This window comes from Ornithodoros turicata, chromosome 6 (assembly GCF_037126465.1).
Source record: "Ornithodoros turicata isolate Travis chromosome 6, ASM3712646v1, whole genome shotgun sequence".
Classification (NCBI taxonomy): Eukaryota; Metazoa; Arthropoda; class Arachnida; order Ixodida; family Argasidae; genus Ornithodoros; species Ornithodoros turicata.
Genome location: NC_088206.1, coordinates 28,055,237 through 28,080,783, shown reverse-complemented (window position 1 = coordinate 28,080,783; position 25,547 = coordinate 28,055,237). Strand labels below are relative to the sequence as shown.

General features: G+C 44.7%; 1 protein-coding gene and 1 long non-coding RNA gene across 2 annotated transcripts; both read left to right on the top strand.

Annotated features, from left to right (window-relative positions):
• Positions 1–14,109: 14,109 nt before the first annotated feature.
• Positions 14,110–14,691, top strand: LOC135397772 (uncharacterized). Its single transcript, XR_010423737.1, has 3 exons — positions 14,110–14,194; positions 14,359–14,448; positions 14,612–14,691. It is a non-coding gene; the product is annotated as an uncharacterized LOC135397772 (long non-coding RNA).
• Positions 14,692–16,091: 1,400 nt separating this feature from the next.
• Positions 16,092–21,612, top strand: LOC135398410 (uncharacterized). Its single transcript, XM_064629819.1, has 3 exons — positions 16,092–17,421; positions 19,526–19,694; positions 21,549–21,612. The coding sequence occupies exons 1-3, from the start codon at positions 16,092–16,094 to the stop codon at positions 21,610–21,612; spliced, it is 1,563 nt and encodes a 520-aa protein (XP_064485889.1).
• The last annotated feature ends 3,935 nt before the right edge of the window (positions 21,613–25,547 follow it).

The window sequence follows — 25,547 nt, the reverse complement described above, 5'->3', positions numbered from 1 at the left end:
ACATGGACGATACGGTTCTCGACATGCCTGATGAAACTGTAAGGGTGTGAGCTGCTGGGGATGTGTGACATTTTTCCTCGTTTTAAACTATCAGAGTTGCATTTGCATGCAATTACTTGTTAACGTATTGACTTTGTATTTTCTTCATGTATTTTTTCAACATATTGTGACTTCTATTAGAGGGGGGGTAGTTGTGGTGAATCCGGCCACCACACATAGATGGCACCAGGCAAAACCTGTGTCTAGGTCAGATGTTAGCCTTACGCGCTGTGGGAGGAGCCTGGGCTTGGACAGATCAAAAACCGTGAGCGCGTGTGAGCGAGATCAGAGCCTGGAGCGGCTGGCCTCGGATACGGGGCTTGGAACGACTGGCTTAGGAGAACATTCTCGGTGTAAAGATTATGTGAGTTATTAAATATCACGTTTCTTCCTGTATTTTGACTTTGTCTCTGTGCCTCGCTTTCCACGGGAGTCGAATGGACGGGCTTTGCCCCCGAGAGTGGGAATAGGCTCCCACAGGGTTGACCAATCCCTGGGAGCCCTGGACCTGAAACCCAAGTTGCTCTTTTTCGCCGTTCGCTGGCAGCACCGTCCATGTTCCGGCAATCTTCAAAATATTTATACGTAAAAAATATGCCGAATTGAGAAGTAATGCTATCTGTGTCTTATCAAACAACGATGTTGTGCACGACAGTGGGCAAAAATATGGGGGTTATTTTTCACTTTTCGGTTCCTTTAACATAACGACTAAAAACGGAGCGTAAACGTTTTGCCGCCTATCTGGGTGGCATCATCAGTACAAGGAGGGCCAAAGACAAGCACCTCAGCCTACTTATCTAAGAGGGCATCGTACACATCCGATAGGGGGCCACTGTTTGTATTACAGGCGGATGAATCACGTCCGATAAACCAGGACTCTAAGCACTTTCTATGGCCTCATCGCTAGTCATGTGCAAAGGTTACCGCACCATCAAAATTTAATACATGTTCATCAGGCCAACAATAGTAGACTAATTTGGTCCTGGTTTCAGTAGCATTAGAAGCCTTGGGAACGTCCCTTGTGTGCTCTTTTAGTCTTTTCCCACGTCTTTTGTCTGTCTTGGCAATGTAGGCTGTGTCACAGTCTGTGCACTTAACTTTATATGCACAGTCTTAATGCCTGGTGGGCACAGTTCCCTTCAAATGGCCTATCAACACCTTGGATGAAAGGAATGCACACCACTGATTTGACTGCGTCGATGTTGTTTGTGACTGTTCTCTGTTGTAGCGATGATGCCACCCGGATAGGCGACGAAACGTTCACTCTCTTTGTTCTCAGTCGTTGTGTTAAGTCGGTGTTTTCAGTAAAGGATTCTACATTACAAACTTTGTTTGAATGATGATTAGTGGCAAGCTTCATACCCTGGCACACTACTCTAACAACTGTTTGCGTTAATGTGGTGAAATGGGGTAATCAGCCTTGTAAACAATTTACTTGGCAATATATTTATTTATCTGTCATAGGTTGAAGAACCGTGTGGTGTTAAATAACGGAGGGACGTGTAATTATACAAGACTGATCACCTAAAGGCCTTGCTTCACACTTGATTAAAATGTGATGCATATGTAACCCGAGGAATGCTGCATGGTGGCGATATGATAGGTTCTCCTCACGAATTGTTGGCATGGTTGCGGTTAGTCAAGAAACTGCATATCCAGTTAATGGTAGCAAGATCAAATTTTAATGGGGCTAGTTTGGCCAGGCGCCCACAGCTCCCCATAGAGCCCATAGTTTGAGATAATTCAGGCAACACTGGACATACGACCAATGAAAATGCGTCGTGATGCCTAGCAGCCAACCAATCAGCAACCTCTCAGTTTGGCTCGGCTTTCGGCCGGCCCTGGCTGCCATTGACTTCTACTGGTTTTCATACCTGGCGCCCGTTATTCCAAAATAGCCAAGAAAATAACTAAGACATTTTTGATAGGCGAAATACATATTTATTGATGCAATGTATAAACTCAAATGCTTGACTCATATATTCACCGTGCGTACAGGACATTTCGTTCTTGAATAGACAGCAACCAAACCAAGTTCGAACTTGCAGAGCACACATACAGTCTACTTCTGGAGGCGAGCGAAGTCCACGAGTGCGTGCGTTTCACAGATGAGCATCTTCTTCTCATTCTGGCGATGCACCGTAGGTCACACAGTCACGGGAAATACTTTTGTCGTTACGAACACTCTCTTCTTAGTCACTGTATTTGAAAATGCGACAGCGCTCGAAAGTGTTCCTCAGGCGTCAGCTCACCAAGCATTCCAGTTCCGACCCGGCAAGAATGTCCGTAGGTTGACACTTTATCGGAGATCAGTACATGGCCAGAGTCACTGTAGCTCACGAACAAGCCCGCGCGTACACTTCCTCTTTGGACGTTGTGGTTGTGGTCAACCGACATCGGCGAACCGCGGAGACGCAGCGACCTTGCTTGGAGCTGCCCGCCTGGCCGACTGCCCAGATGGCCCGCGAAAAGTGAGCTGTCAGATATTTCGAAACTTTATCAACCAATCCCGGAGCGCGCATCCTCCTTTGGCCAATGGGCATGCGTCATGATGCCTGACGATGTAATACCACGTGACTGTGACGTGATTTTATTTTTCTACTGCCGCAAATGTGGGGAGCTGTGGAGGCCTGGTTTGGCCAACAAGCAAGCATAAAACACAGTGCCAAGAGCCCTCACAAAATAATAAAAAAATACTGCATCTACGTGAACCCAGAAATCAAGACAGCTTAAAATGCTGTGACCGAATTATGTTACTTTTGTCTAAATACCCTTTTCTAAAGCCATGCTGGAATTTAAAAAAGAAATTTATAGACTCAACGTGGTTAACAATGTGCTGGTATATGATGTGTTCCATTAGTTTACAGGGAACCCTAAAGTGGAGCAGGTTAGTAGATAGAAAGAGCATAGTTGACACCTCTTATGAGGACAGAAATTAGATTGTGACCTATGGCCAAGACTCAGACACGTACAAAGCACCTTTCACACAGATTAACGCATCTTCGTTCCAGCACTTCCACCTTTCATCACTGCTGTTCATCACTGTTGGGTGGACTGTCATTCTTGTAACACAGATCTTAATTGAAATGCAGGTGCATAAGGGATGCTCTGAAAGAAAAGCGTTTGGTGTTAGCCCTCTTAATGTTTCCCAAAACAAACTTCACAGTGACTATTCTTCTGAAATGAGCAACTCCGGAACGAAAGGAAAAACTATCTCTGGCCACATCATTGTATCCAACTGAAACATGACAGTTCAATTGAATAATGGCAGTTAAAGATGATGATGATGATTCAATTTTAATGGCACATAAACAACTCAGGCTATAGTGCGCCATAACCATGGGAAAATTGTGACTATTAAAAATCAGACTATTATACTAAAATAATATTATAATAAAAACAATCAGTGGAAGAAAAGGCATAAACAATTGTTTGCATTGTGTGGCTGGTGTCGAGTTTTCCACACTAGGTGTTCAATAATAATGTACGTAGATATGCTATAGCATCAAAAGTACAGCGATATACACACTCAATATGTGGTGGGGATATGTGAAACCAACATAACACATACTTACATTTCAAACTTCCTTGAAAAAGGCAGTCCAGGGACGTCGGATTTGTTAGACTCGATGCAAAGCCAGTAAGCACAGTGTGGAATAACTGATTCATCTTTCGAAAGCAGAGGTGCAGCCCCCACGACCTTTCGCCATCTCAATGATTCAGAGCGACATAGCCTAGTCAGGAGCCATCAGATGGGTCACATAAAGTATAACTGGGTTCCTGAAGCGGAGGGTTCTGTGGGATACGTATAAGAAAGCATACGTGTTACAGAACAGCTACGAGAATGATCGAATGCACTTGTATTGTTTTGAGTGCGTGGACTTGTAACTGAAAAATAAATGCGCTAACCTTGTTGAAACTGCTTTTCCGTCAGAGCCACACGAGAGCACACTTTGTTTCTTTAGATGAAGGTTCAAAGAATTCAACTTCAGCATTTGCAGTACATCATCAGGTCCCGATGCTCCTTTGATATGCAGCAAACAGAATTTCGCTGAGGCGAGTGACTGTCGTAGCGGTTCGTTGCTTTGCAGCAGATCAAGAACAGTACGCCGCAATGATAGGTGAAACGTTCAGGTTATGGCGAGCAACTCCAACACCAAATACAATGACCCGAAAAAGGTAGGATGAGCGAGAAATCACACACTTTCGCAAGCTCGTCATATGGCAGCCATTACAGCTGACCGGATACGGAACCATATGGAACGCAGGAGAACATCAACGCAGATTGAAAAAGCAATCGCAAAACCTACTGCATGTGTTAAATGCAAGGTATATTTTTCTTTTTGAGACTCTGTAACAAAAACATATTAACATATAAATGACATTTCATAAATGGAATTGACAGAGTTTTGTGTGACCATGTGACGCGTTTGAGCCAATTGTGGGTGTTGCCAATAGCCCTCATGTTGACGTCATGTTGATGGTGGGCCGTGGTGGATATTCTATATAAACGTATGTTTTCTCGGTTTGACGCTAGGCGTGCTCTACTCGGATGAAGTCGAATGTTTAAAATTCGAGTTTGGAGAAACTGTGGGGTTTTAATGCGTGAATTTTCGCATGGAGAGTCCGTGTTGGGTGCTCTATCGACTGCAAGTACGAAAGAGCTCCCACAACTTCTGGTCAGAGTCCCTTTAAATGGCTATAACAAGGTCCACAAGCAGCTCTTTAAAACTGCAGCCAATGTTGCAACTGTCGAGAGTTTCCTGAAGGAAATAGACCCCAGGTGAAAATCTCGACTGGTCCCAGAATGGTTCCAGTTGAATCTCGACTGGTCCAGTTGGACGTTTGATGGTCCCGGAATGGTTCCAGTTGAATGTGGATGGTTCCGGCTGGATTTCCAAGTGGGGTGGCTGGTTTCACTTTGGTGACATCAATGGTACCACTCTGGTCTCAGATGGTTGGATAAGTTCCAACTGGAGGTACCATTTTGTTCCCAGAATGGTCACTTGAGACTCCAAGTTGGGCTTCCCCCTTTGAGATTTCATCTTGTGCACAGTTGCCATATATCCTTCTGGTTTCGTTTGATCTATTACTCTGATCAATTTTAGCACATGTATGATCTCTTTTTATTGCTGTTTATCCAGGTGCGCGCATCTGCGATCAAATATATGCTGTATCCCTGTAACTCCAATTCGTGCACATATTCTCAGCTGAAGGTGAATATCATCACAAGAATTAAGTACTAGAGAAATGTAAAAAAAATACACCTCAACAACAACAAAAATTAAGCTAAATAACTACAAGAAAGGCAATTGCATAGGCTTATGCAATGTCAAGACGCCACGGCGGCTCAGGCTAGAGCCGAGAGGGAGGGGTGAAGGCGAGAGGCGAGAGTGGCAGTTGGAACTGGGAGCTTGGAGTGGACGCGTCGGAGCAAGTTGGTTTTGTCGGTTTTGTCTTCGGTTGCCGTCACAAGGATGGTGTATCTCCTGTGCAGTATCTGCATGCGTTTTAGTGCGCTTTAAGACGATGCGATGACAATGGTTCCTGTGCAACACATTGTTGTTTTCTCGGAAGAGTTTTGACGCTAAGAAGACTTAAACGGCGTAGGGGCAAGAACGCACTGTGAAACGCCAATCGGACTGCACGTCGCGAATGTTTGCAGGTATGAGTGATGACCGTGATGTTTTGATTCCTAATAATTAGATGTTTCATTTAGAAAAAATTGGGAGGAACTTGAAGAGAAACAGGATAAGAAGATTCCGAACGTACGGTGAAGAGGAAGTGGATGTATGTTACGACGTGCATGGAAAACAGGAATGTCATGTGTCATCTTCTCTAAGAAAATACAAGATGTGAGGTGCCAACGAACGAAAGCTCCATCGCACAGTCAGGCATATGCCTTGTCTAGACACAGTGAGTGATTAGACTTATAGGTGGGGTGCATTTGCGTAAGCTGGATCACCAGAAAGAGTGAAAAGAAGCACGCGTATAGGCAGGGTGCGCCGGTTCACCAGAAAGAGGGAAAAAGCAGGGGTAAAGCTATGGTGTGACGTCATATGCACGCCACCTATACCACTTAGTATGTACATGTAGAGATGTATTGATTATTTCTTTCTGCTCAGTGTATGCTTTTAGCAGAATAAATTGTATTTATTTGAGCAATATGTGCATTTCTACGTATTATTTTCGGTCATGCATTCAGTGGTCCGAGCTGCTAAGTGATCGGATCCTGGACCACTTAGCAGAGGGGACCACTGGATCAATTCCAGTTGGTTCCACTTCAAGTGGGACCATAGTGAAACTGGTTCCCCTTTCAGCTGGTCCCACACTCAAAGTGGGACCTGTCCAATAAACCACTTCGAAGTGGTTCCACTCCAGATTTTTGTCTTGGACGGCTTGTACATCTGTACAGGTGTAGCTGCAGAGAAACATGAGCAGGGGGAAACACCTGGAAAAATGTACAGTAAACACTGCACTGTGCTTACCCAGAAGCCTGTATGTACTCGCTGCCTGCGCTTGCAGAGGATAAAGGTGAAGAAACCCCACAAAGTTGTACCGAACAAGAGAAAGCAGATGCGAAATGTGACGAGGAAGCTCTTTCGAGCGACAGCCACTCATCAGAAACAAAAAGAGGAAATAATGGGGTTGAAGAAAATGCTTGCTGAAATCTCGGATCAGAAGGTCGAGGAAGCCCTGTCTCAGTTGGCACCCTTACAACGCCTGGCATTCATGACATCCTTCAAACAACTCAAGGCAAAGTCACCTTGTGGCATGCGCTACAATGCAGAGTGGATAATGAATGGCCTAGTGCTCAGGATTGCAAGCCCAGTACGGGCATACAGACTGATGAGCGACATGAAAATGCTGCCTCTAGCCTCACTAAGTCGCTTGACGCAAATCTTAAAGGCATGCCATGCAAGTACAGGTTGAACAGTATTTCCTTGGAGGCAATTCAGAAGGAGCTGCATGACAAAGTAGATAACCACAGATTTGGTACACTGATTTTAGATTAAATCAAGCTGCGCCAAGCATACGATTTCAACAGATCAAGCTACAAAATTGACGGTTTTGTGGACTATGGTGGACTTTCCAGTGAAGGAACTGATAAACTTGCTGACCACGCACTTGTTTTTATGTTTGTACCACTCTTGCACAACTCGGTTCAACCCATTGCTACTTTTGCTACAAAAGGTGCCGCTCCGGGCAAAATTCTCGCACAGCTGGTGCTTGAGGCAGTCATACAATTGCATAAACATGAGGCAGTAGTCATTTCGGTCGTCAGTGATGGTGCAGGAAACAACCGGTCTATGTGGGCATGAGTGGCGACATTGCATCTTCATGTCACAAAGTCCCTCATCCATGCCTAGCTGAAGGACAATACCTTCACTTCATGTGTGATGTTCCACATGCCATCAAGTGTGTGCGCAGACATCTACTCAAGCACAAGTATGGTCAGGTGTGTTAAACAATCATTAATATTATCTCTCCTCCGAGAGTGCCTTACGTGTGGTTAAGCGTGACTCTTTCCAAAACTGTTGTCAGGCAGGAGAAAACTGCATCAACTTCTCGCACTATCAAGTACTCTTTGAGATTGAGAATAAGCAGCACATGAAAGTGGTCCACAAGTTGACAGCAGCACATGTACAACCCACCAACTTGCAGAGGATGAATGTGCGGCTCGCAGCCCAGGTAACCTCTAAGGATATTGATCCAACTCTCTTGAGCATTTCTATTATCATTGCTACTCTCCACTTTGAGATGCCACAACTATAAGAAAATAGAAATGTCGTACGTGTGCATTTTAACTGCAGCTCTTTAGTCGGAGCACAGCAATTGGCCTGCAAGTCTACAGGGAAGAAGGTGTCAAAGGCTTGGAGGACTCTGTGGGAACAGAAGCTTTTACGAGGACAATGAATGACGTCTTTGATGCGCTGAATGCGAGACATCCTGCACAAGGGATCAGAATAGGCTCACCGAAGATTCAGGTATCAACTTTTTCCAATAACACAAACTCAAATTGCAGTTTAAATAGTTCTTCAATGTCCAATGAGTGATTGCCTTATGCAGGTCATCAGGGACTTTCTTATGCTGCTCAACAGAACAGAGCGAAACCACCACTAACGAAATAGGCCTCTGTTCACCTCACGCCAAACTACGGAATCTCTACGAGTAACGCTGTTATCTGCGCTGGACATAATCGATGAGCTTCACAAAGCTGGTCTTCCCTACATACTCACAGCCAAGCTCAACCAAGATCCACTTGAGGCAAGAGGCATGCCTATGCCTGGGCGCTTTGGAATGGTGCAAGTCGTTAAATAATCAAGTGCTCTTTTTCATTAAATCCTTGCAGAGATTCTTTGAAGTCGTCCGCTCCTTTCATGGCGATGATGACCATCCTACAATCATCCAGTTCAGCCAGATATATAGACTGTTGTCTCTGTTCACTCCTGTGAAGAATGCAGTGAAAGGAAATTGCACGGGGCTCCTGACAATGTCCTTGTCTCTCTTCATGACAGCCTTGGAGAAAAGGCAAGGGCTGTATCTGATCTTAAAAGTGCAGTAGAAACAGAGTTGAATAAGAGACTACTAGGAATTGGTTATTTTGAGTGTGACGCTGATGATCTAGGTGACCACAGCTACCAAAAGGCTGGACCACAGGACATGGTTGTGTGCTACCTTGCAGGTTATGTACAAAGCAAAGTGATCAAGTCAGTCTCTTGCGCAGAATGCTAGGCTATGCTGATAGCAGCTCCTGAGTCGCCAAGGTCAAGTGGTACTGAGGTGGTTCAGAGATATCTGACGAAAATGAAGTCATTCAAGCCAGGATGCCTTCATGAACCATCACTAAGACTGTACACGACGATAAAAAAGATGGAAGAAATTGTTTGTGAAACGCTCAACAAGTGCCCTGTATTTGGTGACCTGTTTTGGGAGGTTCTAGACAGGATGGAAAAGGCATCTGTGCCTGCACTGTGCTGCCACACACACTACCAGGAGGTTACTGCCAGGGTAATTAAATTCTATGTTATGATGCGGATGCATTTCTTCTCAAAGAAGAGAAACAGTGAGATGTTAGTCATAGAGAAAGTGCAGTTTGCCGGAAAATAGGCAAAGTTACTATAAGTCACAAAGAAAGCAGTGCTTGAGTTACATTGTGTAAGTATTGTTATTAAATGTTATCTTACGCTATTGTGTGCTTAATCAGTACCACTATCATCGTATACTGGGTCGCGACCCAGGATATGGTGATATGGATCGTGGAGCCAATTCGCGAGCCTTTGTCTTCACCGTTCTTAGCGGCATAAAACAAACCGATATACACTTGTAGAACAGTCTGGATGTTAAAATGACTTCGTTGGTAAGCTCTTCGCGCGATCTCCCGATCGTGCGATTACATTTCTCGAGTCTCTACTTTCATCGATGAGCAGCGCGAAACCTCGATGCACATAGATGACAGAGCAATGAAAACAGACTTACTATCAAAATGCCAAGTCTCTTTATTCGTCCAAATATACGCTGGGTGTACAACACCTCCTAACTTACGCCAAGTGTGTGAATTCAGTGCGAACGAACTGTACGGAACAGCACAGTTCTCTATGGTTTCAGCAGACGACACGCGAGGGGTGAAGAAAGATGCGACAACAGCGCTGTTACTTCCAGCGTCCTCCGCTGCGACCGCGAGGTCCAACAGGTGGCTATGGGGAGCTACGAAACTGACCTAATATCTAGTAACGTTGGTCATGTCCACCTGACTCCGGGCTGTCGTGGTAGAGTTGAAGGATTCTTTGTGTCATGGGGGAAGGTACTTTGTGTCTGCTGCCTTTCTGTGTTAGGGGTTGGGTACCTTCACATAACTGCGGGTCACAAAAGGAAGCAGCAGCGAGGTGTTGTGTGTCTGCGGCTGTGAGACCTGTGCCTGGCTTGTAATGCACTTGCATGTCCGAGTGCTGTAATCCAGAGTGTCCATCTAGCAAGGCGGCCCTTGAGGTCGGCAGATCCGAGGATGTGAGTAGTGGGTTGATGGTCTGTGAACAGTTTGAATGTTCCTCCATCCAGAAAGGTGCAGAAGTACCTATAGTTGCCTTGATTACGGCAAGTAGTTCTTTTCCAGTAGTGCTGTAATTGAGCTCCGTACTGTTGAAGGTATACGAGTGGTACCTAATAACGGTGAGTTGTTGAGGTGTTGGTCTCGTTATGTCTCGTTGGAACAGCACTCGTTCCGTACTGGGAAACATCTGTATGCAACTCAAAGGGTAAGTGGAAGTCTGGCAGGTCCAAAACAGGGTTGGAGGAAATTGTGGTCAAGATGTCTTGGTAAGCACTTTCGCCCTTTGCTGTCCAAACGAATTGAGTTTCTTTCCGGAGTAGAGCTGCTAAACATTTTGTTCTCGCAGCATAACCTTGGATAAACGCACGGAAGTGGCCTGCGTGTCCTAGAAATACCTCAATGAGTGGACGTGGTGCAGCGTCATCATATGTTTGATTATGTCTACTGATTACTCTTTTGTAGTTTTTGTCTTCCCGTTAATGCGCCGTCCTAGGAAGACCACGGAAGACTGGAAACAACCCAGATAACACAAAATGATCCGAGGAATGTCTTTGGGACGTCCCTCTGCGGATGTTGAGGACGTCCGAGCGATGTGCGAGTTTGGTTCAATAAAAGTCCGAAACACGTCTTTATGAAAATCCGATGGATGTCGCTTAAATGTTACAGGGACGTCCATTGTGATTTCTACTGGACTTCTAGGAGTCCTTATTGGGACGTTATGCATTCACTCGAAGCGGGCTTCCCTGGACAGCACGTCAGCTTTGCAGAGGTGCTAGCCTTATTGTTATTACCGCGTTCAACATGGTAGAGGTTTTCAAACAGCATCGATCAGGACATGTGCTGATCGACGCTGTTTGAGAGGAACCTTGTTGAAGATATTACGGTCATCAAACAACAGGAAATGCTCACTTGTTCCGACATAATCAACACTTGTCCTTTATTAGTTCCCCAAACGAGTTTACATGTATAATAACAGTGATAAATTCAATAGCTAAGGCAGTGGCGGATCCAGACCATTGGCTAGGAGAGAGGGTGGACCCTTTGTCGGAGCGCGTAGTGGGGAGGGGAGAAATGGAAATGCAATGCATAAACTAATGTTGTTGTTTTTTGGGGGATGCGATAGCCCAACCGCCCCTCTCCCAGAAACGTCACTGCACTTACCAGAGTATAAAACCAGGGTTGATAAAACCATAATAACAGTGATAAATTCAATAGCTAAGGCAGTGGCGGATCCAGACCATTGGCTAGGAGAGAGGGTGGACCCTTTGTCGGAGCGCGTAGTGGGGAGGGGAGAAATGGAAATGCAATGCATAAACTAATGTTGTTGTGTTTTGGGGGATGCGATAGCCCAACCGCCCCTCTCCCAGAAACGTCACTGCACTTACCAGAGTATAAAACCAGGGTTGCATCAAGCATCGTAGCTTGCTATTGGCCTACTTCATCACAGATCACTACTGTAAACACACACAGAAAATATTGCATCACTAAATCCCCACCAGAAAGTAATACGAAAAAATATCCGATGCATACAACAATCATCACTGTCCTCCTTCAGATTCACTGTGTGTTGCACTCCCCCAGTAACTTGTCGTGCGTGGTGCAACCTGCACTGTGCAACCATGCTGAACTTGCTTGAACGCTTGCTGAACTTCAAGGGTGGCATCATTGAAGAAGGACCCTGACCTTCTGTCAAGCAGCCTGGAAACAAAGCAAAAACGTACTCAATATTTGCAAAATCCATACCTAATTTATGTGTTGCACATTCCAGGAATCTTGTCCTATCAACCAGGCGCCGTCGCACACAAGCGCATACACGCGCCGAGTCGGACAAAAAATGTTGTGTAGAGCAACCAGATCATTGCTAATCAAACAACAGTACATAACTTCACATTTAAGGAATTCGAATGTAGGAATCGGCTACATACCTTACTCGCCATCCTGCTCTCGCCTGTACCTCATATGCTATAGGCCGGCACACGCACTGCCAACATGGAGAACATGCCAACGGAAATTTGCCTTCCCGCCACTTTCAAAGATCAGTTTCAGCAACACACACGTCTGTACTCGTCCTCATAACGTGAGCAAACACCAGGAAGTATTACCACAAACGTAAACATCACCGAGAAGATTGATGTCGACCGCAGCGGTGCTTCGTATTCTGCTCGGAAATGCGATGGAAACTCAATCAAACCAAATGGCATCAGGGATCCGTTGTCCGTTGTCGCGCGGACGCCTCACGGCCTCACTACCATCAGACCATCTGCTCTTTCCCTCTTTCTCTCAACAACTTGGGAGAGTGAGAGGAGCTCGCGCTGCTTCGTACTCCGACCAGGCCCCCACAGCTCCCCCAACTTCCGGCTCTAAAAAAATATTTTCACGTCATAACCACGTGATATTGTTGCGTCAGGCATCATCACTAATATCCATTGGCCGAGCAGTATTGCGTTGCTCCGATTGGTTAATAAACCTTCGAAATATTTTTTTCGCGGGCGACCGCCTGAGCCGGCCTGAGCAACGAAATCCAAGATGTCGGTTGACAGCACCGTTTCGTGGTCAAAGAGAAGTGTTCGCAAATTTCTTCGTGTGTTCAAGATACTCTCTTCGTCTTGTACTGTTTCTCGACACAAATATCATCATACGAGCAGTGAATCGATTTTGGGATTGGGATGCTGTGGTGATTTAAAGCGTGAGGAACATTTTCGAGCACCGTAGCATTCTCGATGCAGTGACAACAAGAAGCTTCATGCAACACAAACACTTTACGTTTCGTTGTAACATTCGGTGCACTGAAAGCAAGGAAAGGAAATGCTTATCGTGAAATTGATGCACTCATGTGAGCCTCGTTCGAATGGTTCCGAACGTTCGGTATTGCTTGGAAGGACTGTTGTGCATTGTGCCGCTGTGGTCGAATGCTAATTGCTTGTGTCTGGATGCGAAGTTACGTGATATCCTATTCGCGTACTTGATAAGAAGCGATAACATGTCTCGTTAAACATGTTTAGCCTTCTGAGATATCGGAAAGCTTTTTCAAGCCCGGTTGCAGCTGTCACACCCACGTCGGCTAAGTTCTTACGAAGAACACCGAGGACTGCAACTCAGCCTTGGTCTAATACGGCACCAACTGCCTGCAAAGAAAAGGATGGACCGTGGGAACTGACCACATCCGTGGGTATCAACCTTGGGACATAAAGGAACTTTACTGAGGAGCTGAGCACAAGGCCACGGCAAAGGGCTGAAAATGACGCGCAGAAGTTATTTAAGCGGTTGCTCGCTTGCTGTCTGTCTTTTACGGTTGTGCTGTTACGTTCACCATGTTCATCCTGTGACGGACACCGAGCGGCAATGGCAAAACGGAAAAGTGAAGACCGAAGACGGTCACGCGGCATCAACTGCCGAGCCAGAGGTTGCAATAACTCGAGCCTCAATTGCAGCCTTTCATTCTTTGGCTTCCCAGGAGACGACAGGTAAGTTTTTTTCGATGCACCTTACATGTGTCACGCATAATAATAATTTATCACTTTCGTGATAAGTAAACTATCTCAATATCACTTTATTTATCACATCAGTCACTTAGTCTGTCGCGAGGCTGTCAAACTTTTGGAGCAACTCAGTTGTGCTCTGTAGAGCTGTAGTTCTCAAGCTGTTTCAGTTATTTGCCTATATTGCATGTGCTTATTCCCAAAGCATTGTATCTTACAGGAGATCTGCATGGATTGAGTACTCTGGCCGGCCTGAATATGCTGCTCTTTCACTTCGCGAACTCAAAAATAGGAAGCTGTGTGAAGTGCATTTTGCTTCCAATTCATTTGCAAACAGACAGAGGACTCATCTGAAGAAAACAGCTGTTCCGACAGTGCCCCTCAGGGCAGTAAGCAGTAGTGCATCAATGACAGCAGGTGAGAACAGTCCTTTGCATGATGTCTATTTGTCAGTGATCTAGAGAAAGAAGACTCCACGATGCTTTCTCGTTTCAATATGTTTTGTGTTGCTGAAATGTGCTGAATATTTGTTTTGCAGGTCATTCAGTGCATACAGAGGGACCCTTGTCAACTGCCCCTCTGGCTTTTCCACATGCGACGGGCGGGAGACCTCAGGACGCCACTGGTAAGTGGACAAGCTTATTTTACATTAACAAAAAAAGAAGAAAGAGAGAGACACACCAAAGTCTGAAAATTTTATGTTACGAGGTTAGCACATTAGATAATTGACTCGGAGAGCAACAAAGTAATATTTTGATCAGTCTGTTTAATTATACTAATTTTCTTTAGCAGGCTGTTCAATGCATACAGAGGGACCCTTGTCAACTACCCCTCTGGCTTTTCCACATGCGACGGGCGTGAGACCTCAGGACACCACTGGTAAGTGGACAAGCTTATTTTACATTAACAAAAAAGAAGAAAGAGAGAGAGACCAAAGGCTGTCAATTTTACGTTATGAGGTTAGCACATTAAATAATTGACTCTGAGAGCAACAACAAAATATTTCAATCAGTCTGTTTCATTATACCATTTTCTTTTGCAGGCCATTCAGTGCATATGGAACTCTCTCCATCTACCCGTCTTGCTTCTCCCTTGTATCACATGGACCCACAGGAAGGAACTGGTAAGCTGACATACATTAGCGGCAGCGGAGCACGACTAGAATTTGCACGTCAAACCTGTATATCTTGAAACATGACTGATATGATGTTTGTCTTGTTTTAGTATGCTACCTCACCAACTGCGATACTCAAAGCTTTTAACCTTAAACATACATTTAATTTAAATCTAGGTAACTCTCCTGGAGAAGTGGCTTGCGTCCAAACAAGCACAGCAGCCTCAGTTTCTAGTACGCATACTGCAACACCATCCCCGCACAGTGATCCTCACGACCTCAGTCGTAAGTAGTGTCCATTTCCTCACGTAGGAAAAAAATAATAATAACAAACATGCTGCTTCTTTACTGTATAATTTTCTTTGCATTCCACTTTGTCGTAATTGCATGCCTACCGTGCATGCCGCTCATAAGCTGGTGGATAGCTATAACGATGTGCTTATTTTTGTTGGGTTTTGTTACTACAATGTGTCTAATAACAGCAGTTCATAGACTGGTTTGTTTTATGCATGTTCAATCTCTGCTTCTTCAGACCAACATCACAAATTTACTATATTTACAGCATTGGCAGTACCTCTAGAGCCATCAGACACAGATCTCGGCACACACCAGCCTGAAGGTAAGAAATGCATTTCAGCTCTCTTATTATCTGTTGCTTGCTGGGTTTAAATTCAGCTTAGGACTTGAGGTTATCGTTCTGTGTTCCGCACTCCACCGGTCATTCCTACTTTGCTGTGTTTGCCAGTTTTTTTTTTGTTTGTTTTTTATTATGTTTTGTAGCATCTGGTAGGAAAGGACACATGGTTTATGTTACAATAGTACATAGCGAGCTGCCATGACCATGTGTGCATATGACATACAGACAGGCTCTCGTCTCACTTTTGCGTTCCAGTAATAATCATGTTACCCTTCCATTTTCACAGGTTCTGTTTCTGCTGCTGAGAGGCCAGGGCGTCCCCAAAAGAAAAGAACACCTAGAACTGCTTCCCTTATCTACAGGCTACAGACAACAAGGGAACGCCTGCGACGTTCTTTGTTTCGTAGCCGCGTAACTAGGCATTTTGGGGGCCTCACCAAGGGCCAAATTGTGCATGGAGCATCACGTTACCTTTCCAAACGTGCCCTTGATCTCTTCCGTGCTCAGCTGTGCCTGCAGCCCTTACAGAAGTTTGGTCGTAGGTGGCCTCCCCATTTCAGGAGCTTTGCTCTTAATCTACACTTCAAGGGACCTCAAGCTTACAGGTATTTAAGCGAAGTACTGGCTTTGCCATCTGAGAGTTCATTGCGAAATTGGCTCAAGGAAGTTACTTTGGAACCTGGTGTCATGCCTTCAGTTCTTGAAGGACTGAAGACAAAACTCCAGGGACTGCCAGCAAAAGATCGTACATGTGTATTGCTCTTTGATGAGATGTCCATCAAGGAGCATCTGCAGTACGATTCCAGATCAGACACAGTTTACGGCTTTGCAGACACTGGAAAAGAAAGGAACTCCCAGATGGCAAATTCAGCTTTGCTTGTCGCACTCTCAGGGTTAACAAAAGCATGGGTCCAGCCCCTGTGTTATCTTTTTTCCAAGTCTACCGTGTCAGCAGACACACTGCAAGATTTGATTCAGGACCTTATTCGACAGCTTCAAACATTGGATATCTCTGTGAAAGCGGTTGTCTGTGACCAGGGTGCCAGCAACTGTGCATTGTCTAGAAAACTTCAGATCTCCCCTACCAAACCTTACTTCTGTGTCGATGAATCCAAAGTATATTTTATTTTTGATCCACCACATTTAATGAAAACCACACGGAACCTGCTGTTGAAGCATGACCTACAGATCGGGGATGCTCAAGAGAAGGTTCAGTGGTCCTTCATTAAACAGTACTATGAATCAGACCACCCCCTAAAGGTCCGACTGTCGCCAAAGTTGACAGACAACCACATTCACCCCACAGCTTTCAAACGTATGAAGGTCAAGCTTGCGACGCAAGTACTGAGCAATAGTGTTTCCACTGGGATCGCTGTCCTTATTAGCGTGGGATGTATGCCTCCAGCAGCCACTGAGACTTCAGAATTCCTCCTTAAGATGGATCAACTGTTTGACTGTTTAAACAGTTCATCTGTCGAACAGAGTGACGACAAAAAGATGAGATATGCAATGAACAATTCAACGAAACATAAGGAGTTACTAGAGTCTGCAGCCCAGTGGATTGCAAAGTGGAAATTTGACAGTGATAGGCAACCTCCTACTGTAAGGGGGTGGCAGATCACGATTCGCGCAGTACTTGCATTGTGGGAAGATCTTCACCAAAATTTTGGTTTTGAACATCTGCTGACACGGAGGCTCAACCAGGACCCCCTGGAAAACATGTTCGGTCAATTCCGGCAAATGCACGGGTGCAATGAAACACCAAACGCGTTTCAGTTTGTGTCAAGCCTCAAGCATACCCTTGCAGGGAGGCTCATGAAGCTTCCAAGCAGGGGGAATTGCGAGGCTGATACAACTGAGCTTTTAAATGACTTGTTGAGCATGCCGGTTTCTTCAACTGCAGACATTCCCTGTGAGCCTGACAGCTCACAAGGGATGCCTGCAGATGATGAAATGGAGACTGAACATGAGATGCATGTTGTGCAGGAGCCTGACAACATTATTGAGGCTAATGCACAGTATGCATACGCGGGATCCTTGGTTCACTCTTTCTTAAAGAACTCAAAATGTACAAACTGTCCAAGCTTGTTGAGGGCTGCAGGTGAGGGGATCAGGAGAGCAGAGGGGTTATATTTGTATTTGGAGAGCGAATCGGGTGGTTCTGACACTACATCTTGTGCCCCATCAGATTCATTTTTTGCATATTTTGGCAGGTTGGAAAATGTATTTAAACTCGAGATTTCAAATGTCTTACACAGACAGCAAGTAAGAAAGCAACTTGTTAATCGGTTAAGACATTGTCATGGCAGAGACACATTGACAAGTCATGAGCCATTCTGCTCGATTGCCTGTCAAGGCAGTTTCCTAGGTCACTTCGTTAATAAACGATTACAGTATCACATAAGACTAAAAAACAGGGAGGCTAAGGAGGCAGCTTTTCAGAGGTCCGAACAAAGGAAACGGAAGAAACTTCCAGCATGAGTGTAACGTTTGAGACATTCAGTGTGTCACTCCATCTCCACTCATCCAAATGATCCTGAGCATTGTGTACAGAAAAAAAGAGAGTGGTGGGATTCCACAAACAGAGAATTTTTTAATATTGTAATGTTACCCACGTCTACAGACATTTGACAAGGATTTGTTGCTTTTCTGTTGCTTTATGTTGAGAGACAACTATGCAGTATCACACGCCACAGCACCAAAGTGATCCCATCATTAATTTTGGCTCGCTTAGTTTTCTGTAACAGATGGCAAACAGTATTCAAGTATAAGCTGAGCAGTTTTCATAGTATGCTGCACAAATTCATACGCCTAGGAATGTCATAACCACAGCCATGTGAAATCTATTGTTTATATGATGCATTACATCAAAAGCATGTATATATGACATTTTTGTTTTGAGCCTATAGCTATAAACGAAATGTTTCTTTTGTGTATAGTAGTGTTTGGAGAATAAGCACAATGCAAATAATGTATAAGCATGCATTTTTGCTTTCCTTTTTACCTGTCGTCGTGCCTAACCTGTGCAAGTTGTCATTCTTGAAAGGTGAATCCCAGAGAAGCTGTTTCGTTTGCTGTTCGTAATATTCTAGTCTTCGCAACTGTACATGCCTAATAGTGTTACACATGCGTATAGAAGTATGATATTTCGTATAGTCACACCTACATAATGTGTTTCAGTGAAAGCCTGCACTGTCACTGATGCTACAAGTTCACGTTTTTTTCGTTCGTAGCTCGAACCACCCGTAGTTTACACAATACGAACTACCCCCATTTTTGCTTAGCTTTTGTATAAATTCCAGTACTGTCCTTTCATTGTATGCGTTGTAAAACAAGCGTGATGCTCAAGTTGTAACATCTTTATCCATCCACAATGATTCGTGATGCAACGAATGTTCCACATACGCGGTGAACGAGAACAAAACTCGCGTGTGCATTTACTTTGTGTACTTGCTTGTTGTCATTGCTTCTTGGGTTCTTTCTTTCACTCGCCAAATAAATGTATGTCTTGTTACACGTTGCTTTATTCATTTGGTAATCGCGAAGAATCAGAAAATAACTAGCGGTAGCCATTAAGTAACAAGTCAATAAAAGCCGTCGAGAGCCACGGACGGCCGCGAGGCGAGCCAAACAAGGGCCCTCCTGATTGGCTGATTTCCAGGCATCATCACTCATTTTCATTGGCCACAAGCCCAGTGTTGCCTGAATTATCTCAAACTATAGGCTCTATGGGGAGCTGTGGGGCCCTGCTCCGACTAACATTTCTGGGGCTTCCTTAGCAAAGAAAAACAACAAGTAGAGCTGCGTTGTACAAGGGACACGTCCCAGGAACGCAACTTCTGGGACCTGGGACTTTGGGACATTTTTAGGACGTCCGAATAAAGTTTCGTGCTGTCTGGGAAACGCCTTTCTTCACGTTGATCTTGAGGTTGAGGTTTGCCTCGCGTAGCGCTTGTAGGACTAGGTGAAGATGTTGACGGTGTTCTTCCGTGGACCTAGAGTAGATGAGGATGTCGTCGATGTAGACATGTACACATTTCCCGATGAGCGGTTGGAGTACGGCTGTCATCATCTTTTGAAAGCAAGCAGACGAGTTTTTCCAACCGAACGGGAGACGATTGTATTCATACAAATCGAATGGTGTGACAAACGCCGTGTATTTTTTTGTGTTCTCCGTTAAGGGTATTTGCCAAAATCCCTTGCAGAGACCTATGCACGAAAATACAGTGCTCCCACCAGTTTCATTGATAATGTCATCGTCGTTGGGCATGGGAAATGGGAATATATCTGTCTGGCGATTGAGGAGTCTGTAGTCGGTACACAGACGAAAGGAAGCGTCAGCCTTGGGGGCGATTGTGATGGGCGAGGCAAATGGTGAGGTTGATGGACGAATGATACCGGCGTCTAGCATAGATTGGAGCTCCTGTCTTAACCAAATCATCTTTCGAAGAGACAAATTGTAAGGATTTCGTCGGATAGGTGTTGTGTCCCGAAGCATGTAGGGGACTTCCAGTGCGGAGGTTCGGGAAGGAAATCCAGACAAGGAGATCAATTCCGGGTACAGTTTGGGTATATCACTGGCCGTATAAATACGAGGGGTGGTAGCTTGTACCAGGGGTGTTCGAGTCAAGCCGGGACTTTCTGTCTCCTGAGTGTACAAATGGCTCGCGCTACTTCTTTTTCGTCATTTTCACACGCGACAGGCCTTCGCGTTCACCAAGTGGTGGTCCAAAGTTTGTGCAAAACAGAAGACACATGCTGGACAAGGTGGCCGACAACGAGGTGAGCGCGCACATCGAACAGCGAAGTGTCATGAAGTTTCTCGTGAATGAAGTTGTAAAGTCATCTGAAATTCACAGAAGACTTCAGGCTCAGTATGGCCACGATACACTTAGCCGCAGCAAAGCGTTTGAGTGGTGCAAATGGTTTCGAGACGGCCGTAGATCAGTGCAGGACGATCCCGGCCGGGGGCGGCTCAGAGCCCTGTGTCAGAGTTCCTGAGAACATCCAACGTTTTTCCACGATTTTCTGGGACAAGGCTGGCGTTGTTCGTGTTGATTTTCTGCCCAGTGGTACCACCATCAATAGTGCATATTACTACCAGGTTCTCAGGGACGTGCATAAGGCGCTGAAGCAAAAGCGCCCGGGTCTCATCACCAAAGGAGTCCTCCTCCTACAAGACAATGCACGCCAGCATACCGCGCATCTCACGACACGCACCTTACAGGAACTTGGCTGGGAGTTACTGCCACATCCCCCTTACAGTCCAGACCTCGCCCCCAGCGATTTCCATCTCTTCGGGCCACTGAAGGCGTTCCTTGGGGGCCGCCGCTTCAGCTGCGACGACGAGGTCAAGAATGCTGTCCGATCATGGCTGCTACGCGCCGGTAAGGATTTCTACGCTGCTGCCATCCAAGCCCTCGTGAAACGCTGGGACAAGTGCATTAGTGCAGCTGGAGATTCCGTTGAAAAATAAAACTAATTTCTCGCCTGTAAGTTCATTTTACTTTTGCGAAAAATGAAAAGTCCCGGTTTGACTTGAACGCCCCTCGTAACTTTGGCGATGAAGCCTCAAGACGGTCGCCAGCGACAGACACGGTATCGTCCCAATAAATGTTAAGCTTCAGACGCCTCATGTCCGGTCGTGATAGTAGAACATCGTAATCTACTCCATTGATTACTAGAGCATTGGTGGTGATTGTTTGATTTGATACTCTTACCGTGGCTTGAGTCCACTGATCGAAAATTTGCGAGGTGCTGTCAAATCCCTTGACTCGTATGGGCTTTCCCCTGCGCATGGCCGCTGGACTTAGAAGGCGGTTGTTCACGGAAGTAACTGACGAGCTGCTGTCTACCAGTGCGCGAGTAGGTGAGTTGTTTAGTGTAACATCAATGTAGATCAGTTTGGTGGATACGAGATAGACAGTTTCAAATTCCTTCTGCGGGTGGAAACTGACACCTTCTTTTACTCGTTTTTTGTAGTTACATCGTCGACGCAGTCATCGAGTGTGGCTGATATTCTCGCGGTTCTCGGTTTACAGTGTTGCGTTTGCGGTACGTGCAATGGAGTGGTGCGCTGGGGTGGAAAGCTGGCAGGGTTATAACGCGCAGGTTGGGCTTGTTGTTCGCCACGTTCGCTTCTACTTCCACCGATATCCCGCAGGCACTGTAGGAGAGCCTCTGGCTCTGTTGGTCCTCTAATTTTCACAATTTGCTGTGTGTGAGTAGGAAGACCGTGTATCAGCAGTGCGACAACCGAAGAGTCAGGGAGACACAGCTCGGCAAGTTGTAGGAGGCGTAGCTTTTCGAAGTGGTAATCGATGAACGAGCCACCAACATACTTATAGGCTATTGAGTCATCCCAGCGAGCAACCTTGTCCTCAAGAATGACAGAAGGAAGCTTTGTTTCCATGATCTCCACGGCGCCTGGCGGTGATGAAGTAAGCGAAAGTCGTACAATTTCCTGGCAGCACCAATGAGGAACGGCCTTAAATTATCACCTTTTGCGTCATCCGTGGACCACGAGTTGTGTTGGCATGCATATTCATAGAAGGTGAGTAGTATAGGACTTGTGCTAAACTACGACATGGACCCCTGGGCCCTGTCCATAAGCCCTGCGCGTATTTTTCCCCACACGGCGCGTGTGCGGAGGGTTGTCCGCGTGCTTATCGGCAGGGGGAGGGCTGCGTGCGCACTTACCCTCTCACATTTTTCAGCCTGGGCCGACTTCTTTCGACATTTTTTAGCCTTGGCCGACTTCGTTCGCATATTTTTTCCCGCGCTCGGGTGGAGGCTCTTACCGGTGGGCGGAGCGTGGCCGGAGGGCTGCGTGTGCGCTTACCCGCTGACATTTTTCATCCTGGGCCGACTTCTTTCGCCATTTTTCAATCTGTGCCGAATTCAATCGCAATTGTTTTTTCAGCTACAACAGGTGTGCAGTAGTAGATGGGTAGAAATCCAGCGAACCGGTAGAGATGTAGGAAGGGAGTTGCCTCAGGACAGAAGCCGCCGATATTTCGAACAGAGACTGTTCTTCTTCTGGGCACCGTCCTCATCATTGGCATGGTATTTAAAGGGTTAGGTGTGACGTGTTTAAAGGTTCATGCGAATTGTGGGTCAACAGCCCGTGTGTAGTAGACTGTTTACATGCAAAGGATAGCCATACACAAAAGTACAAGTGAAGATATATTTATTAAAGTCATTTGTGTCAGAAATTATGTTATCACTCTGTGTGAATGAGAAAAATACAGCCAAAACACCTGATGCAGAAGAAACACAATACATGTAACAACGATTATACTTATTACAGGAATGATGCAATAGCATTGAAGGGGTATCACACATCATGCACAATATTTTTATTAGTGGTAATCACGCGTTTTCAATTAAGCGGAAGGGATAGCACATTTAATCAAAGAAGATGTTTTTAATCAATATGATTACAATCAAAATTACAAGTTTAATTATAAAAAGTTTCACATTATTATACGTGAGCACCATAGTGGAGTTTTAATTACAAAGTTCTGATAGATGTATGTAACTTCAAGAACAATAGCTGGGCCGACTTCTCTAGCAATTTTTCTCGAAGACGTCCTCGAAGACGTTTCGGCAACACGCCGAGCCGCGTTTCCCCAATGTCCTACCCGAAACCGAACGCGATTCTGCGCCCGACGCGTTAACGCGGTACTGTACGAGAGCGTGTTGCTTTTTCCGGAAACGGGTTCGTCGACGCGGGCGACCCTTTCTTCGAGTTTTAAGTAAATTTCGTTCGGAAAATATTCGTAGCTTTTAATATCCACGCCATAGAGAATTCACATTATGATACAGTGTACAGTAAAACCTCCAAAGTCGGACACCTCCCTACCTCGGACAACTTCCCATGTCGGACAAGATTTCATTGCATGGGCAGGCTCCCATTGAAACTACATGGAGACGAAATTCTCTATGTCGGACACCTCCCTATCTCAGAAGTAGGACAGGGTTTTCCCTGCTAAATCGGACAAAACCCTGGCTAAATTACCTCAATATGAGCCCATCTTTGCACCAAAAAGAACCAAAATGAGCCAATGTCCTTGACTTTCTCCCCTTTTTCCCCTATACTGGTCTCAGCATTTTGTTGCTTTAGTTTTTAGAGTCCAAAAACAAGTGCTGTCAGTCTACATCGTAATTCTTTGTGCAAGCACTGGTCTCCGGTTTGTCTACAGGCTTTGAACACGCACTGCACCAAAGCAATGAAAAGCGGGCTGACGCTTCAAAGACAAGTCCTAGCTGCTCGAAAAGCTCCACAGGTAATACCATTGAGTGGAATCTGAACGGAATTGAATCTACTAAAATCAGTAATAATTATCAGTGAAGAGTAGGTAGTGGTACCTCTACAACCAGTTACCACTAAGGATCATAAATTGAAGAAGGGGGACATTTCTGGCGACACAGCTGTGATCTTTTCCATTTTTGTTTCCCTCATATTCTGTACACCTCGGACACCTCTATAAATAGGACACACTTCGGCTGCACCGCGGGTGTCCAACATTGGAAGGTTTCACTGTATATAGAAAATATCAATCCATTCGATTAAATTCTCTGTCATCATGAATGAGTGCTCGTCAAAGTGAGCGAACTCAAGCTTGCGTATTGTGAAATTACATATTCTACAACACTGATCGTAACTCGCAACATCTGTTCAAATTTTAATTAAACTCTTACTGATGTGTGGTAGTCACCACTTCTCCTGAATGTGATTCGATAAATTTTAGCATTTAAGCCACAATCAAATATCTTGTATAATATGTGTGACTATATGCAGAACTTTTTAATCTATATCTTTTAAAAATGCAAGAAATAGCGTGCAGTTTTGGCTTTGAAAATTTAAAGAAGAAAATGATCTTTAATGTTGAGTTTGCATTTTACAACGTTGTGAGCTAAAAACTTATAAAATTAAAGTATGGCCTTTTCATTTGTAGTGCCCGGATGCTATGACACTAAAATAATGTGATAGTTTTTCTGTATGGCTACAGGAAATCTGGAGTATATTTTGTGAATTGGATCTACGTTTATGTGTGACCTGCGCTGATCTGGTTATTATAATTAATATAACATATCTTCCATTGTGTTTATGCATAACGCTCATCTTCATTGTATATTGGTTCAGCACTTCTGATGGCAGTTGTGTGATCCGCTTCTCCCAAAATCTGATTGCCACTTGGAAATTATTTCATATACGTTTGTGTGCCGTGTGTTACGAAGATTACGTGATTAGAAATGTAGACTTGGCCTGCACGACATGCTCGTAAAATCCTTCGTTTGCATTGTGGCATCTGATAATGGATTCGCTTTTCGCGAAGACTTCATATTATCTCGCAGGCACTGAACCCGAATGCAGTTGTAAAAGTTGATGACACTGTGTCGCGAACGCTTTGACTTATCCCACCGCGATCAGTTATCTTGCCTTATTTCCCGTTTTGCCCTATCTTGGACAGCTCTTCTTCCTATCCAGACACACAAATGGATAACTGTGTTGACGAAAATATTTATTCCCCGCTCCAATTGGGTTGCTTGTGAAAGACGCCTTTTCTTCTTCTTTTCCTACGTCTGGCCTAGTCCAACTGTTTGAGAAATATACATGCACTGTGGAATTTAATTCCTGAAATGTGATAAGTTTTCACAAAAAAATTGATTATCTTTTTTTTTATAATCAAAGATTGAGGTATCATGCCTCAAATTTCAATGACCGATCATTCTCCGACAATTCTATCCTTGGGGTGATGAAGTTGTACAGAGTGAAGTCGGGAAAAAACCTATTTGATGGCTAGCTCTGATTCCATATTAGAATTTTTGCACATAGTGTGAAATATTCCTTCCCTCAGCAATCATTGTGTTCAATCTAGCCATACCAAATGCAAAGTGTTTTTCATTGTGATGCGTTGAATTCATAATGATGATGACAAAGATTACATTTATTGTTTCAGTTATATGCTTGTTTATTCCGATAAATTACAATTGCCTTGCTCCAATCTTTGAAGTTTTCATTTGTTGTCTTGATTGATGAATTCGGAATGTATTACATAATGATGTCTTATTATCGGTCGCTTGAATCCAGCATTGATTAATGCAATCGATACGTTGTCGCCGCATTTGTATCGTTTCAGTAACTTGCACTTTGTTGCGACGAACTTGTACAATCTCTTATTGATGTTTCCTTTCTTTGTATGAATGTTCTTGAATGGCGTA